We start from the raw sequence: 15,120 nt of genomic DNA, 5'->3' as shown, positions 1-15,120 counted from the left end.
CCCGGCGCGCGCTCCCCTATTCTCCCGCTCGACAACGACAGCGAGTTTGTGCGCGTGCGCGCGGAATAACGGCCGCTGGCGGAGGGAAGCGGGGGGTGGAATCTTTGGGGGGGTAGAGAGAAGCCGCCCCGTCTCCCGCGCGCCCACCACCTGCGCCATCGTCAGCCAATCAGCGGCCGTCTCAGGGGTCTCGCGCTTGGGGCGACTCCGGCTGCTGGGTGGCTCCCCTGTCCCTCCTCCCGCCAGAGTCCCTCTTGTACCTCCCCCCTCCCGCGGGCCTAGCGCGCGCTCGCGCTCGCGCCCGCTCCAGCCTCTTGTGTGTCCTCGCGCCCCCCGCCCGCCCTCCCTCCCCGCGCGCAGTGTGCTCCGCTCCCCCCACCCTCCTCCTCCTTCCCCCCTCCCGCCCGCCCCGCGCGCCTCCTCCCCGGGTTCCCCCCTCCCCCACGGCCGCCTCCTCCTCCTCCCGCCCCAGGGTGAGCGCGAGCCACCTCCCTCCCTCCCTCCGCCATGGATCCCGGCAACTGGAGCAGCTTCATCTTCCAGGTAACAACCCCCTCCCCCGCCCCACCCCCCCTTCCCACACCCCCTCCCGCCCGCCCTCCCTCCCGTCCCACCCCCCCTCCGCGCGCCCGGTGCGCGCGCAGCTGTCCCCCTCCCTCCCTCGCGCCCTCCCCCGCCCTCCCCGAGGCGCCGGCTGGGCGCGCGCGCGGCGGGGGCCGAGGCTGCTCCCTCGCTCCCCCCACCCCGCCCCGCCAGGCTCCAACCGCCGCCGCCGCCGCCGCCGCCCGGGCCCCCGCCCCCGGCCCCCGGCCCCGCGGGGCCTCCCGCCCCCACCCAGGGGGCGTCGCCGCCGCCGTCGCCGCCGCGCTCCGCGGCCCGCCAGGCGCCCTCCTTCCCTCCCTCCCGCCGGCCGGGGTGCGCGGGCGGCGGGGCGGCCCGCGGGCCATGCGTTCTGCGCGGCCCAGCCCGGCCGGCCGGGGGCGGCGCCCCGAGCCCGGGCCCCGCGCGGCCCGCGCCCCCGGCCCCCGCTGAGCCCCGGGGGCCCCGCCGTGGCCGAGGCCATGTTCCCCGTGTTCCCTTGCACGCTGCTGGCCCCCCCCTTCCCCGTGCTGGGCCTGGACTCCCGGGGGGTGGGCGGCCTCATGAACTCCTTCCCGCCACCTCAGGGTCACGCCCAGAACCCCCTGCAGGTCGGGGCTGAGCTCCAGTCCCGCTTCTTTGCCTCCCAGGGCTGCGCCCAGAGTCCATTCCAGGTGAGTAGGGGCCGGCCGTGGCGGGCCGGGCCGGGAGGGCGCCGACCCGCGGCCGCGGCCCACACGGCGCCTTGTCTTCGCAGGCCGCGCCGGCGCCCCCACCCACGCCCCAGGCCCCGGCGGCCGAGCCCCTCCAGGTGGACTTGCTCCCGGTCCTTGCCGCCGCCCAGGAGTCCGCCGCGGCCGCGGCTGCCGCCGCCGCTGCCGCCGCCGCCGCCGCCGTTGCTGCTGCGCCCCCGGCCCCGGCCGCCGCCTCCACTGTGGACACAGCGGCTCTGAAGCAGCCCCCGGCGCCTCCTCCGCCGCCCCCGCCGGTGTCGGCGCCCGCCGCCGAGGCCGCGCCCCCTGTCTCTGCCGCCACTATCGCCGCAGCCGCGGCCACCGCCGTCGTTGCCCCAACCTCGACGGTCGCCGTGGCCCCGGTCGCATCTGCCTTGGAGAAGAAGACAAAGAGCAAGGGGCCCTACATCTGCGCCTTGTGCGCCAAGGAGTTCAAGAACGGCTACAATCTCCGAAGGCACGAGGCCATCCACACCGGAGCCAAAGCCGGCCGGGTCCCCTCGGGTGCTATGAAGATGCCCACCATGGTGCCCCTAAGCCTCTTGAGCGTGCCCCAACTGAGCGGAGCCGGCGGGGGAGGGGGAGAGGCGGGTGCCGGCGGCGGAGCGGCCGCAGTGGCCGCCGGCGGCGTGGTGACCACGACCGCCTCGGGAAAGCGCATCCGGAAGAACCACGCCTGCGAGATGTGCGGCAAGGCCTTCCGCGACGTGTACCACCTGAACCGACACAAGCTGTCGCACTCGGACGAGAAGCCCTACCAGTGCCCGGTGTGCCAGCAGCGCTTCAAGCGCAAGGACCGCATGAGCTACCACGTGCGCTCACATGACGGCGCTGTGCACAAGCCCTACAACTGCTCCCACTGTGGCAAGAGCTTCTCCCGGTGTGCACGGGCCTCGGCCGCCCCCTGGGCGGGTGGGGAGGGCGGGAAGGCCGGCGGTGGAGGTGGCCTGGCCTTGGCTGGTGGGGAGGGAGGGAGCTTTCTGAGGATGGGGACTGGGAGCCACTCCCAGGGAGGCGGGAGGAAAGCCTCTCCCGGTTACCAGGGAGCAGGGGGTGGTCCTTAGCAGAAGGAGGTGGGTCCTTAGGTTGAGTGGGAGGAGGCCGAGGCCGCCTAGAGCGAGAGGAGGGATTCCTGCCTAACCGGGACTCTGAATCCCTGGGCTTGGGAGAAAACGCAGGGCCCCTTGCAAATGCTTGATGGACCAAGTTAGGCAGACTCGGGGACCCATCCACACCCCAGGGCCCTAACCCCAACCCCAACGTGTCCCCAGGCCGGATCACCTCAACAGTCACGTCAGACAAGTGCACTCAACAGAACGGCCCTTCAAATGTGAGGTAGGAAGCCCGCCTCCTCCTGTCCTGATTTTCATGATTTTGATCCTCATTGTAGTTGTCTGAGTTCAGCCTCTCAGAGCCCCTTTTTCTCTCTCTTCTTTTTGCTTTTTCACTCCATTTTCTCATCCCTTCTTCAAGGCCTCATCATCTCACTCCCATTTCCTACAGATCAAAGACCCCCAAGGCTCTGATTCCTTTAACCTCTTGCCCCCCTCGCCCTACTCCCCGAAGCTTTAACTCTCCTGACACCCCCCACGCCCCTCCCCCCTCCCCAGAAATGTGAGGCAGCTTTTGCTACGAAGGATCGTCTGCGAGCCCACACAGTACGACACGAGGAGAAGGTGCCATGTCATGTGTGTGGCAAGATGTTGAGCTCGGCTTATATTTCGGACCACATGAAGGTGCACAGCCAGGGTCCTCACCATGTCTGTGAGCTCTGCAACAAAGGTACATGCTGAGAGATGTTGGGAGGGCTAGGGACAGAGGGTGGGGACAAAACCAGAGGCCTTTCCACAGATGTGGGTTAAAGGTGCTGTAGCCAAGAGCTCGTGGCATCTAGAGCCCTTTAGAAAACACACGAAGGAACGTTGGGACGACTGAACATCACTAAGTTCTGAGATGTCATGGCTGGAGGAGATGATCTACCAGAAAGAGTCAACTCCTGGGTGTGTGTGGGGAGATGGGAGAGGGCATTACTGCTTTGGGGAAGGCGTGGTCAAGAGAGCCAGTTCCCACGGGTTGGCAGGCAAGGTTTCAGCTGTGCAGCCACAAGTTCTTGTCTTCAGCTCCTGGGGCAAGTGGAGTACATTGGCAGAGATTTACAAAGTACTCGCCCTGTCTCAGTAGCAGAGGGAGCTGCTTTTAAACAGATTCACTCCACTGAGTAACTGGGCTGAGACTGTATGGGGCACTGGAGGGAGGGGACACAGCCGTCTCTGCTGAGGGTCAACTCTTCAAGTGGCTAGGAATCAAGTGTCCTGTCACCCCGGGAGAGATCCCCCAGCCACAGAGAATGGACTCTGGGGACACCAAGGCCCAGAGGCCAACACCATTCAACCAGTTCCCACACTCGGGGGGCTGTTCCCCGCCCCCAGCCCCAGCAGAGTAGTTGGCCCCAGGCTACCAAGGATGTGGTGGGAGGAGGACAGGGCCATCTGAGGAGGGCGTCCCCAGCCGAGGAGAACAACCCCGTCTCTGGGGTCTCCACCTGGCTGACCCCCACCCCCCCATCCCCATCCACCCCCCTAATAGGCTTCACCACGGCAGCATACCTGCGCATCCACGCGGTGAAGGACCATGGGCTCCAGGCCCCGCGGGCTGACCGCATCCTGTGCAAGCTGTGCAGCGTGCACTGCAAGACCCCTGCCCAGCTGGCCGGCCACATGCAGACCCATCTGGGGGGGGCCGCCCCCCCTGTCCCGGGAGATGCCCCCCAGCCACAGCCCACCTGCTGAGGGGGACCCCGCACCCACCAGGCAAGGCGTGGGGCATGGCTGGGGGGGTGGGATGGGGTGCGTGGGACGAGGGGGCTCACAGGACCCAATAGGGGATCTTAGGAAGGCCAGGGATGCCCAGCTATCCCCAAGTTAGGGAGACTTCTGGGACCAGGGAGGGCCTTTCAGGAGAATGAGGTAAGGATGCAGGCCGAAATCTTAACTAAACAGGGAATGAGCAACGGCTGTGTCCCAGGGGAGGGCGTCTGGGGCAAGGCTCTTGCCATTCAGATCGCGCTGTGATCTCGTGGTGTTTCTCACCCTGCAGGTACAGGTGAGGTCTGTCCAATGGCAGGTGAGGTCTGTCCAATGGCGGCAGCGGCGGCAGCAGCAGCAGCGGCGGCAGCAGCAGTGGCAGCCCCACCCACAGCCGTGGGCTCCCTCTCGGGGGCCGAGGGGGTGCCTGTGAGCTCTCAGCCACTTCCCTCCCAGCCCTGGTGAGCTCCAAGTTGGTGGGGGGGAGAGGGGAGAATGGAGGAAAGTCCCTCGGTACCATCTCCTCTTCCCCTCTCTTTTCCCACCAACTCCTCACTACTTCCCCCACCAACCAAGGAGCCTCCAGAAGGAAAGGAGGAAGAAATGTTTTCTTAGGGGAATTCACTAGGTTTTAACGATTTGTTTCTCCTGCTCCTCTCTTCTCCCTATGAGACCTGACCCCACACACACCTGTTCCCTTGGTTGTGTTGAAGTCCCCTGGACAGTGGGCAGGGGGGAGCAGAGGACAGGAGTGGCCACTGCCCTTACCCCCTCTCCTCTCTGTGACCCCCTGCCCTGCCCTTCCAGGGATTGTGAGCCTTCTCCCTCGATGGTCCTTCTTGCTCTCCTCCTTCCGGTGCCCCCACCTACTGTCTGCTGCCCCTCCCTGGGGAGTTGGTGCTTTTTTTTTTTTTTTCCAGGGGGAGGGAGGAGAGGAAGGAGGGAAATCAAAGATTCTGTCCCAGAGATGGGGAAAGGTGAGATTTGAGAAGGGGCAGAAGGCAAAGGTTGTACCTTCATCAGGTGGGGTTGTTTGGAGTCAGGCCCTGAACATCATCCTGCTTAAGAATCTGTCAGGGGAAAACAAGTCAAGGGGAGCAAAAGAAGGAGCCACTAGGGTCAGAGGCAGGACAAGAGATGGAATCCTAGGGGCCAGGGTAAATGGAGGTATCCAGGGACTAGAGGTGCTTCCTGGGGGTGGGGGGAATGCAGCCACAGTGTCTCCCCCTTCCCTCTTCCACCCCAGCTCCAGCCCTGGCCTTTTCTTTTCATCCCTCTCCCCCACGACAGAAGCTGTGGCCCTGGCCATGTCATCGTGTTCCGGTGTCCCCTGCATGTTCCCCACCCTTCACCCCCTCCTTTTGCGCGGACCCCATTACAATAAATTTTAAATAAAAACCTGTCTCAGACTCAGTGAATGAATTGCTCTCAACAAGCCCCCTGTTCCCACCCCCAAAGGAATTCTTAGGCCTGCAGTTGGTCAGTCAGTGGCAGCCTTGCTCAGCCCTGTGCAGCTCTGAGGCTCCAGCTCCTCCTTCCCCAGAGGCAGCACCAGCCCAGGCAGTCCAGGTTCAGGGTGGGGCCGAGGCTGCTAGGCTGTGGGGAGCAAGTTCTAGGACTCCGGAGTCTCTGGGGAATACTCAATCCACCCAGGCCCAGAATAGCCCCTGGAGGTTTGAAGAGGCCTGGGTCAGAAACCCAAACAGTTGCTGGACATAAATGCTGGTTTTCCCTTTCCGTCCAGACCCACTGCCTGCTGCTCACACCCCAGCCAATACCTGCACACTCTTAAGGCCCTGAGAGGTGATGGATGATGTGGCTGTGGAAAGACTGGGCAACTCAGCCCTAGGACTGGGAACAAAGACGTGGAGAATAAAAACTGCACTTCTCCCCACTCGTCCTCTTCATTCTGGTGTGGTCCACCCTGCTCTTACCCAGCCCCCTCCTGTTCCAGACTGCTCTTGCAGCCTCCATCCTGCCCCTTGGAATTCCCTTCCCAGTCACTGCTCTGACCCCTCCAGGGACCCTTTACTTGAGCCTTCCATTACCCATTTCTGCTGCTGCTGCTTCCTTGGCGGTAGAGGGACTTGCCGTTCTGCAGGCTCCCTTCTGGAAACTCCACCCTGATCATCCTCTGCAGCCTCTCCCAAGTTTGGCCTCATCTCCCTTCCCTTCCTGCTGGCAGGGGTGCCTCCACCTGGTCCTGCCTGTCTCACTGGTCCAGCCTCCTCCGAGGCCCCTCTCCGCTTCCCCTGACCCCCTGCCTCGGCCAGGACCCCCGGTGACCGTTGGCGGGAGGGGCCCGGGGCCTGGGAAGGGGGCACCCCCAGGAGGCGCGCGGGGGAAGGGCTCAGGAGCCGCGCGAGTGGTCCCCCGGCCGGTTGCCCAGGTAACGCGGGGCCTGGCACGCGTGGCTCCCTCCGGCTGGCCGGGAGGGGCGGGAGCCGTGCAAGGGGCGGGGGCGGTGCGCCAGCGAAGCGTAGGGGAGGGGACCTGAGAGGAGGGGATGAGCCGAGGGGAGGGGAGACCCGCCGCCTCCCTTCCTCGCTAGCTGACTTGCTCCCTCCCGGGCTGCGGCGGCTGCAACCGCGGCGGTGGCGGCGGCGGCGGCGGCAGCAGCAGCCGGAGCAGTCTGGAGGCCGGCGTCGAGGTGAGACGGGAATGGACTGACTGAAGCTGCGGGTAGGAGTGGACGGACAGACCGCGGACGCCGGGAAGGCTGTACCGGAATGCGGGCGCCCGATGGACTGACGGGTGGTGCTGGGCGCGCCACGCCAATGGGAGGAGACGGCGCCGGTCCCCTGGGGGCGAGGGAATCCCTGGGAGAGGGGCTGGGAAGGGGCTCAGCGGAGATGCCCAGGTCCCCGAGGGAGGGGCGCGGGCGTCTACGCCCCAAAAGCGCAGCACGAAAACCGCACCGGCTGGGCGCCCAGGCAGGAAGGGAGGATGCAGAGAGAGTGGAATGTGAGTTTCGGGGTCCTCTGCCCAGTCTGCCTTTCGGAACGTCTGAGTCTGAATAGCTTGTTGATTTTGGGGTGCTGTGGTATCTGCTAGGATGAGTTTGGATCTTGTTGGGTGGACCCAGGAAGAGACCGTGGGGGAACCTTGTTTACAAAAGGGTTCATCTTCCCAGGGCTCTCCAACAAGAAGCCTGAGCAGAGCACTCCTCCCCAGAGATGTCCCACCCCAAAGCAAAGGAAACCCCAACTTTTCTTCCTTTTCCCCAGAGGCAGTCCAAGGCTGGCCCTGAGACAGGAGCATCGCTCTCTTGGGCTGCAGCGCTGAAAGCTACCTCTTCCCTCCTCACACCAAGCCTGTCTCCTCCTCTTGCAGGATTTGCTGCTGTCTTCACCGCCGTTCCATCCTTCCCTCAGAGGCCCTCTCCCCTCTCCTGTCTCAAGATGGCAGCTAGCAGCTCTGAGATCTCTGAGACTAAGGCCGTAGAGGAGGGTCCCCAGACCCAGGGAGAAGGGCCTGGCCATTCTGAAGGCCAAACTGGCTCTCCCCAGGTCCCAGCTGGGGTCTCAGATGAGCCAGAGACCCTGCAGCCAGGCCCAGACGTCATGGGGGCCCCTGTGGACTCAGAGCCCAAGGTTGGGCTGGCTCCAGAAACCACAGAGACCCCAACCGGGGCCCCTGAAGCAGCTCAGGCCAGAGACCTCAGCTCAAGCCCAGGAGGGGAAGCAAAGGCCAACTCCAGCACTGAAGAAACATGCCAAGAGCTAGCATCCAAACCCGAAGTGAGCAAAGAGGCCACTGCAGACCCGGAATCCAACCTGGAATCCGCAGCCCCGCTTGAGCCAGCCTCAGAGCCTGCCCCCCAGCCAGAACCCCAGTTAGACCCCCAGCCAGAGCCCCAGCCAGCTTCCCAGTCCACCTCCACACCAGCCCTTCAGCCAGAACCCCCTACCCAGGAGGAGCCCACCTCTGAGATCCTGAGCGAGAACATGGGAGAAAAGCAGGAGAACGGGGCAGTGGTTCCCCTGCAGGCTGGTGATGGTGATGGGGAAGAAGGTCCAGCCCCCCAGCCTCACTCACCACCCTCCACAAAGACCCCCCCAGCCAATGGGGCCCCACCCCGTGTACTGCAGCAGCTGGTGGAGGAGGATCGACTAGGAAAGGCTCACAGTGGGCATTCAGGATCTCCCCGAGGAAGCCTGAGCCGCCACCCTAGCTCCCAGCTCGCAGGGTCTGGGGTAGAGGGGGGTGAAGGCACCCAGAAACCTCGGGATTACATCATCCTTGCCATCCTGTCCTGCTTCTGCCCCATGTGGCCTGTCAACATCGTGGCCTTCGCTTATGCTGTCATGGTGAGCCCCAGGGGACCCTGCCTGGCCCAGGCCTGCAGCGGTTCCCAGTTTCCTGCCCTGTGCTGGGACACAGCCCCAGGAGTAACCCCGCCTCCCCTCCCCTTTCTGCATGGATCTCATGTCCCAGTTACAGGGCCTTTGCTCGCCTCTCCCTGGGACTTCACCTTCTGAGCCCTACCCCATCAGGTGGGAGGGAAGTTGAGACATTTCACACAGTCTTACTGACCTGTGCCCTTCTCCTGCTGCCTCTCAACCCCCTTCCTCCCTTAACCACTGTCCACCGGCTGGCCTGTCTCCTCTGGATGACTCTTACACCCGATCTCTGCCTGGCTGGCATTTCCTGACCTGGGCTGGTGCCCCCACCGCTCACTCTAACCCCAGTCCCGAAACAGCTTGCAACAGGGGGACGTGGATGGGGCCCAGCGTCTGGGTCGCGTGGCCAAGCTCTTAAGCATCGTGGCACTGGTAGGGGGGATCCTCATCATTATCGCCTCCTGCGTCATCAATTTAGGCGGTGAGTGGGGGTCTGGGACAGGCTGGGAGGAATGGAAGGGTTGGCAAGGGCGGCTTTACTAACCCCTGCCCCTGCTCTCTCCTGTCTGTCCTCCCTACTTCTTTGTCTCTCCTTGTCTCCCCCCACCCCTCTGCCCCACCGTCTCTGTCTGTCCCTCCCTCTCCTCTCCCACAGTGTATAAGTGAGGGGCTCTGCCCTGCATTCCAAGACTTTTTTTCCTGTTGGGAGCTGCCTTGGGCCCATCCTCCCTTGGGGGGAGCCCAATCCATGGCCCAGGCCCGCACCCATAGGGACCAAGGGAGCCTGAGCGGCCTTGTTTACAGCTTCTTTCCTGCTCCTGCATCCTGCCAGGCTCCTCTGCCAACCGTAGGCCTCCCTTCTCCCTGCACTGTTTCCAACCTCCCTGCACTTCTGCCTGCACCCCCTCCAGCCTCTCGGCTTCCCTATCCTTGCACTTCCTGCACCTTTGGAATCCTCCCTGAACATCTCCCCATCTCTCTGTGCTCTCAGCCTCCCTGCATCTCTCCCTACCTTCCTGCACTACAACCTCCCCGAATTTCCTGCACCTCGACCCTGGTCTCCCTTACCCAACTTTCATTGTCTCAGCTTCCTCCCCCTATCCCTTTCTTCCTCCCCACCTTATTCACCGCCACTTCCCTCCCCACACCCTCCGCCCCCTTCCTCTTCCTGCCTCGTCATCTCCCTCCAGCATCCTCTCCTCCACCCTCCTCCACCGTTTATTCTACAAAAACTCCAGCACTCAGATCAGGCTGGGGGAGGGGAGTGGTGTCAGGAGAGGGCTCTCTCGCCCGGGCTCCGACTGTTCTCTGTTGGGACCACCCAGGTCCGGACGACCCCCAGGGTGCCTCGGGGTCGCAGAGCTGGCAAGTCAGGCCTCGTTTGGAGACATGCAGGGGTGGCGTGTTCTGAACACGCACCTGGGAGAACGGAGGGGCACGGCTGTTGACCCTCCCTGGTCAGCCTGAGTTGACCTGCTCCATCTGGTCTTTTTAACCCAGTCAGCGAACTCGTCGGAGCTGGGGTCATTCACGTACTTCGTAAGAAAAAGAATCCCCCAAATAGGACCAAAGCTCCCAGCTGCAGGGAGCAAGGGAAGGGCAGAGAGGTGTATTATTATTTTCTAAGAGGACGAGAGAGGTTTGTTGCACGCGACAGTCCGCTGGGGAGGCGGGGACCGAGCCACAACGCGGTTCGGAGTTGGCGGGGTTTTTTTTTTTTTCCCCCTAAAAAGTGTAGGGAAAAAACCCTAAAAGTCTAAAAACAAAAAAAAAGGATACATCAAACTGATTCTCCCTTTTTGTATGCCGATGCTGCATGGGTCTGAGACACCAATAAACGGAGACTGCATGAGACTCGTCTCTAGCCTCAGTTAGTCCTTACAAGCGTGCGCCGCGGGGGCCGAAGGTAGTGCCTCCTTTTCCGCAGACCCTACTGCGTGGTTTGCGCATGCGCTGCCCCGGTGGCCATCTTTACTGTGGGCCGAAGCCTATCATTCCGGAGCGCCTACCTGCGCATGTGCAAGCCTTCCCTCGCTTTCCTCTTCCAAGTAGTTTAGACTAAGCGGAGCCTCCCGCGCCATCTCGGTGCGCCTGCGTACTGTGACCCTGCGCAGTCCGGGAGGCGGGTCTTAGCTCCAGGTGCGTACGGCAGCTGAGGTGGCGAAACTTCGAGGTGTGGGGAGAGGGTGCAGGATCCAGGTGTAGAGAGGGGCGGCGTGAAGGCGAAAAGAGCGGGTCCGCCCCTTTCCGGCCTGGAAAGTAGTTTCTTTGGGTCCCTGGGAACGTTGGAATACCAGATCTGGATCCGTAGGGGCGGGGTCCTTGGAGGGAACTTGAGCGCCCCCTTCTGGGAATCGGCGGGTCTGTTCGCAGGGACTGCTGTTGGAGCCTGATTGGTTAAGACAGAAGTTCCCCAAAGCCACGGGAAGCCCTACCCGCGGAGGCGGGGGTGGGGGATCCCTGGCTTAGTACTCCTGCCATCTCCTGTCATCGCAGGGCCCCTTCCCTAGTGGCATATGTCCCTTGTCCGGGGCCATGGAGACATTGCAGCCACCACGGCGGCGCCTCTGTCTGAAGAAGGGGAAGTGACCTCCGGTCTCCAGGCTCTGGCTGTGGAGGATACCGGAGGCCCCTCTGCTTCGGCCGACCAAGCCGAGGAAGAGGGAGAAGGAGGCCGGGAGGAGGCTGAGCATGAGGGGTCCGGGGCCGAGGAGGTGCAGGGAGAAGCCCCCAGCCCTGAGGGGGAGGAGCGTGCCAAGGGAGAATCCGAAGACTGGTGCGTGCCCTGCAGCGATGAAGAAGTGGAGCTGCCCGCAGATGGGCAGTCCTGGATGCCACCCCCGTCTGAAATCCAACGGCTCTATGAACTGCTGGCTGCCCACGGTACCCTGGAGCTTCAGGCTGAGATCCTGCCCCGCCGGCCACCCACGCCTGAGGCCCAGAGTGAAGAGGAGAGATCCGATGAGGAGCCAGAGGCCAAAGAGGAGGAAGAGGAAAAGTGAGGGCACACCCTGACACCTTGTCCTTGGGGCTCCTCCCCTGATTCCGGGAGGAAATAGGGAGGGGAGGTGGGACCCAGGATCATGGGAAGTGAAGGGAGGGAAGAGAGGGGGAGAGGAAGAGCCAGGGGGTTGGGGACAAGTGTGGTTGTTTGGGGGTGAGGGGGAACCACCCTCACCCTTCACTGTCTGTCCCCCTGCCCCAGACCACACATGCCTACAGAATTTGACTTTGATGATGAGCCAATGACACCAAAGGACTCCCTGATTGACCGGAGGCGCACCCCAGGTACAGAGGAGAGGGGGGAGTACTGGGCAGCGGGGGTAGAGGGGGATGGGGGGGTGGGGTGAAGAGCCTCTGCTCCCACTTACTCAGAAAGTGACTCCCTAAAAGAGGCCTTGACTTGGTGCTTGGTAGCTACACAACTTGTAGCTTTAGAAGAGAGCATGCACCCAGTGATGCCATCCTTCCAGCTTCGGTGATCCCCTATCTTCCCTTAAAAGATTATCACAGATAATTTCGTCATGCGTCTCATTACTTTGATCTCAGTCATCCTAGAAGTCCAAGTCATTACTACTATTACCTAGATCCACATACCTACACTGCTGGGTACATGTCCTAATCTTACCCAGTTTCCCATACTATGCGCCTTCCTAGAGTTTACCCTCGGAGCCATTCTTGATTTGTTTGGGGCCATGCTGCTCAGCATGTGGGATCCTAGTTCCCTGCCCTGAGGTTGAACCTGTGCCCTTGCAGTGGAAGCACAGTCTTAACCACTGGACCACCAGGGAAGTCCCCTTGCTGTTGTGCTGTGCTTAGTCGCTCAGACTCTTTGCAGTCCTATGGACTGCAGCCTGCCAGGCACCTCTGTCCATGGGGATTCTCTAGGCAAGAATACTGGAGTGGGTTGCCATGCTCTTCTCCAGGGGATTGTCTCAACCTGGGGATCGAACCCAGGTCTCCCACATTGAGACAGATTCTTTACCATCTGAGCCACCAAGAAAGTCCCCTTGGAGCCATCTTTTTAAAAAAAATGTTGGCTATGGTGGTCTTTGTTGCTGTGCACAGGCTTTCTCTAGTTGCAACAAGCAGGTACCGCTCTTTGATACTTGGGTGTCTCACAGCAGTGGCTTCTCTTGTTGCGGAGCATGGGCTCTAGGGCACGCGGGCATCAGTAGGTGCAGCTCCAGGACTGTAGGGCAAGGGCTCTGTAGTTGTGGCACACGGGCTTAGCTGCTCTAGGGCATGTGGGATCCTCCTGGGTCAGGGATCGACCTCATGACCCCTGCATTGTCAGGCAGACTCACAGCCCTTGGACCAGCAGGGAAATCCTGGAGCCATTCCTGATTTCGGTTTCTTTCGCCTCAACACTCAAGCCAGCAGCAAGTCTTGTTAGCTCTGCTTCCACATTCCCATGTTCAGCTCTCCACCTTTAACACGATATCCTCATTCAAGCCACCACCATCTCTGTCACCTGGAGAGGTGTGGCAGCTCTTAACTGGTCTTCCTGCCACCAGTCTCAGCACTAGAGATGGTTTATGTTTCAAAATGTAAGCTGTGTCACTTCTCTTGTTTTCAGTCCTCCAAATGATTCTATTACGGGGGCTGGGGTGGGTGGACGAGCATGTCAATTGAGAATCCAAGCCCCCCTCTCCCCCAGCCCAAGGCTTCCATGTACAGTAAGAGATCCAAACCCCTTGTCATAGCCTGTAAGTCATTTCCTTGGCTGCTGGGGTCCAGCCCCCGCAAGATCCAGGGGAACCTGAAGGAAAAACTTTTTTTCTTACTTTTTTTCTTACTTTCCAACTATGTTAACTAATGCACTCCCAGGTGCACAGTGGATAAGAGATATGGGAACTTGGCAACAAGCATTGGCCCAATAATGAAATCCTATGCCTAGCACTACCCTAATAACTTAACTCTTTGAAAGGCTCTATGTTTTAGGCTTTCCGTGCTTCTCACAGTTGGGAGGCTGTAAATAATGACATGTGTAGCTGCAAGAGTCTGGATATATCTGCCAAGCAAGCTAAAATGCTAACAGAGGGGTTTTGATTGGAAATATTCTTCTCATGTCCAGGAGACTTATTAGCTATAGCCCTAAGTTGATTTTCTCCAGAGAAAGGTGGTCAGGAATAGCCCCCTGTTAATGTCGGAGGAGTTGGTGAAAGTCATGAAATAGTAAAACAGACAGATTCTGGTTTCGGAGTAGATGTTCGAGAAAGCCTAGGGAGCCCATTGAGTTCTGAAGCCTTGCTTAACAGTTCTCTTCCACATGACCTTGTCATGGGTGGGATCTCCCGTGGTGGCTCCCGGCACTTGGCCTCGTCTTTCCTGTTTCTGCTAGCTCTACATTTCTCATTAAACAGGTCTCCGAGTTCCTTCCCTGGGGCTTTTGCACTTGCTTGTCCCCTGCCTGGGCACACCTCCCTGATCTTCTCACTTCTGGCCTCTTCTTATAATTCAAACCTTCACTTCCCACCCCATCTGAGACCCCAACCCTAAACCTCAGAACCTCCATGACGTCTATGGCAATTATGTCTGAATGAATTGAAAATGTTATATGGTTTACAAATAGTCTTCTACCCTGCATGTAGAAAGATAATGTGCTTCTAATTCTAAAAATTTGAGTGTGAGTTGAATGTGCCAAAATGAAACCAAAAAATTAAAATGTGACAATATCCAAAAAAAAAGTGCCTTCATAACAGACCTGGAAATCTCTTTGTTTAATAAGCTCCCCAAGTGATTAATAAGACCCAGGCAGGTCTGGCACATACTGCCTCACTCCCTTCCACTTTTCTCATCTTCCCCTTCTTCAGGAAGCTCAGCCCGGAGCCAGAAACGGGAGGCCCGCCTGGACAAGGTCCTTTCAGACATGAAGCGACACAAGAAGCTAGAGGAGCAGATCCTTCGTACCGGCAGGGACCTCTTCAGCCTGGACTCAGAGGACGCCAGCCCCGCCAGCCCCCCGCTCCGGTCCTCAGGAAGTAGTCTCTTCCCCCGGCAGCGGAAATACTGAGGGTGCCGAGTCTGCCTGCTGGAGCCTTGGCCCACCTTCCCTCACCCAGGGCCTTGGGCAAGAGGAGAGATGCTCCCAGACTCCCACCACAACACCTTGCCGGAAGGAGGACTGACGTGTGTATGTGTGTGTGTGTGTGTGTGTGTGTGTTTGTGTTTTCTCTTGAACATCTGTTGGGAGACCTGAGCCAAATTTTCTGAATCTAAAATAAAAAAAAATTTTAAAAGCAAGTTACCTTCTCTTAGAGGAGAGGCTGCCGCTGAAGCCAAGACCCTTGTGGAGAAGCAGGACTGTACTCACCCTGACTGCAATTGAAGGCAGATGGGGTAGAAGTGAGCTCAGTCAGCACCTGCCCCCTGCCTCAGGCTGTGGACCCTTCCCAGTGTGCATCCAGGGCTGCCAGCTGGCTGTGGGGTGGGCATTCCCCACCACTGAATGAGGTCAGTGCCTTCAGCTGAAGTAGGAGCCACCTTGTTTTTCTTCATTAGTTGTTCAATCGTGTCTGACTCTTTTGCGACCCCATGAACTATGTAGCCCCATAGACAGGCTCCTTTGTCCATGAGATTTCCCAGGCAAGAATACTGGAGTGGGTGCCATTTCCTTCTCCAGGGGATCTTCCTGACCCAGGGATCAAACCCGTATCT

General features: G+C 60.4%; 3 protein-coding genes across 12 annotated transcripts; all 3 read left to right on the top strand.

Moving 5' to 3' along the window:
* The first annotated feature begins 2 nt into the window (after positions 1-2).
* Positions 3-6,011, top strand: MAZ (MYC associated zinc finger protein). 9 transcript variants are annotated; one of them, XM_069569752.1, is made up of 7 exons: positions 51-543; positions 1,167-1,253; positions 1,337-2,193; positions 2,585-2,648; positions 2,924-3,095; positions 3,900-4,123; positions 4,410-5,519. In XM_069569752.1, the coding sequence occupies exons 1-6, from the start codon at positions 508-510 to the stop codon at positions 4,100-4,102; spliced, it is 1,419 nt and encodes a 472-aa protein (XP_069425853.1). In that variant the 5' UTR covers positions 51-507; the 3' UTR covers positions 4,103-4,123; positions 4,410-5,519. The 9 variants fall into 9 exon arrangements, 5 of the variants coding, with proteins under 5 accessions (XP_069425854.1, XP_069425853.1, XP_069425850.1 ...); XR_011252597.1 differs by lacking the exon at positions 51-543 and adding an exon at positions 5,862-6,011 and having other exon boundaries at positions 979-1,253; positions 4,410-4,578; XM_069569753.1 differs by lacking the exon at positions 3,900-4,123 and having other exon boundaries at positions 3-543.
* Positions 6,012-6,611: 600 nt separating this feature from the next.
* PRRT2 (proline rich transmembrane protein 2) lies at positions 6,612-9,220 on the top strand. The gene is given in 5 exon segments (XM_069569754.1): positions 6,612-6,767; positions 7,451-8,427; positions 8,809-8,962; positions 8,965-9,086; positions 9,088-9,220. Coding segments are annotated over 4 exon segments (1,224 nt in total). The 5' UTR covers positions 6,612-6,767; positions 7,451-7,518; the 3' UTR covers positions 9,127-9,220.
* On the top strand, positions 8,870-14,706 carry PAGR1 (PAXIP1 associated glutamate rich protein 1). Of its 2 annotated transcripts, none has more exons than XM_069569756.1 (4): positions 8,870-8,941; positions 10,957-11,458; positions 11,666-11,748; positions 14,277-14,706. In XM_069569756.1, the coding sequence occupies exons 2-4, from the start codon at positions 10,977-10,979 to the stop codon at positions 14,474-14,476; spliced, it is 765 nt and encodes a 254-aa protein (XP_069425857.1). In that variant the 5' UTR covers positions 8,870-8,941; positions 10,957-10,976; the 3' UTR covers positions 14,477-14,706. The 2 variants fall into 2 exon arrangements, with proteins under 2 accessions (XP_069425857.1, XP_069425856.1); XM_069569755.1 differs by lacking the exon at positions 8,870-8,941 and adding an exon at positions 10,512-10,599.
* The last annotated feature ends 414 nt before the right edge of the window (positions 14,707-15,120 follow it).

The sequence above is a fragment of the Ovis canadensis genome, chromosome 24 (genome assembly GCF_042477335.2).
Source record: "Ovis canadensis isolate MfBH-ARS-UI-01 breed Bighorn chromosome 24, ARS-UI_OviCan_v2, whole genome shotgun sequence".
NCBI classification, from domain to species: domain Eukaryota; kingdom Metazoa; phylum Chordata; class Mammalia; order Artiodactyla; family Bovidae; genus Ovis; species Ovis canadensis.
This window is presented reverse-complemented; position numbering and strand designations above follow the sequence as displayed.

Excerpts from the sequence above, each read along its gene's own strand:
- MAZ (XM_069569749.1), top strand. The coding sequence starts at position 1,062 with ATGTTCCCCGTGTTCCCTTGCACGCTGCTGGCCCCCCCCTTCCCCGTG. Across the intron at positions 2,194-2,584 it reads TGTGGCAAGAGCTTCTCCCG|GCCGGATCACCTCAACAGTC; the intron begins GTGTGCACGGGC and ends ACGTGTCCCCAG. Across the intron at positions 2,649-2,923 it reads AACGGCCCTTCAAATGTGAG|AAATGTGAGGCAGCTTTTGC; the intron begins GTAGGAAGCCCG and ends CCCCCTCCCCAG.
- PAGR1 (XM_069569756.1), top strand. The coding sequence starts at position 10,977 with ATGTCCCTTGTCCGGGGCCATGGAGACATTGCAGCCACCACGGCGGCG. Across the intron at positions 11,459-11,665 it reads AAAGAGGAGGAAGAGGAAAA|ACCACACATGCCTACAGAAT; the intron begins GTGAGGGCACAC and ends CCCCTGCCCCAG. Across the intron at positions 11,749-14,276 it reads TGACCGGAGGCGCACCCCAG|GAAGCTCAGCCCGGAGCCAG; the intron begins GTACAGAGGAGA and ends CCCCTTCTTCAG.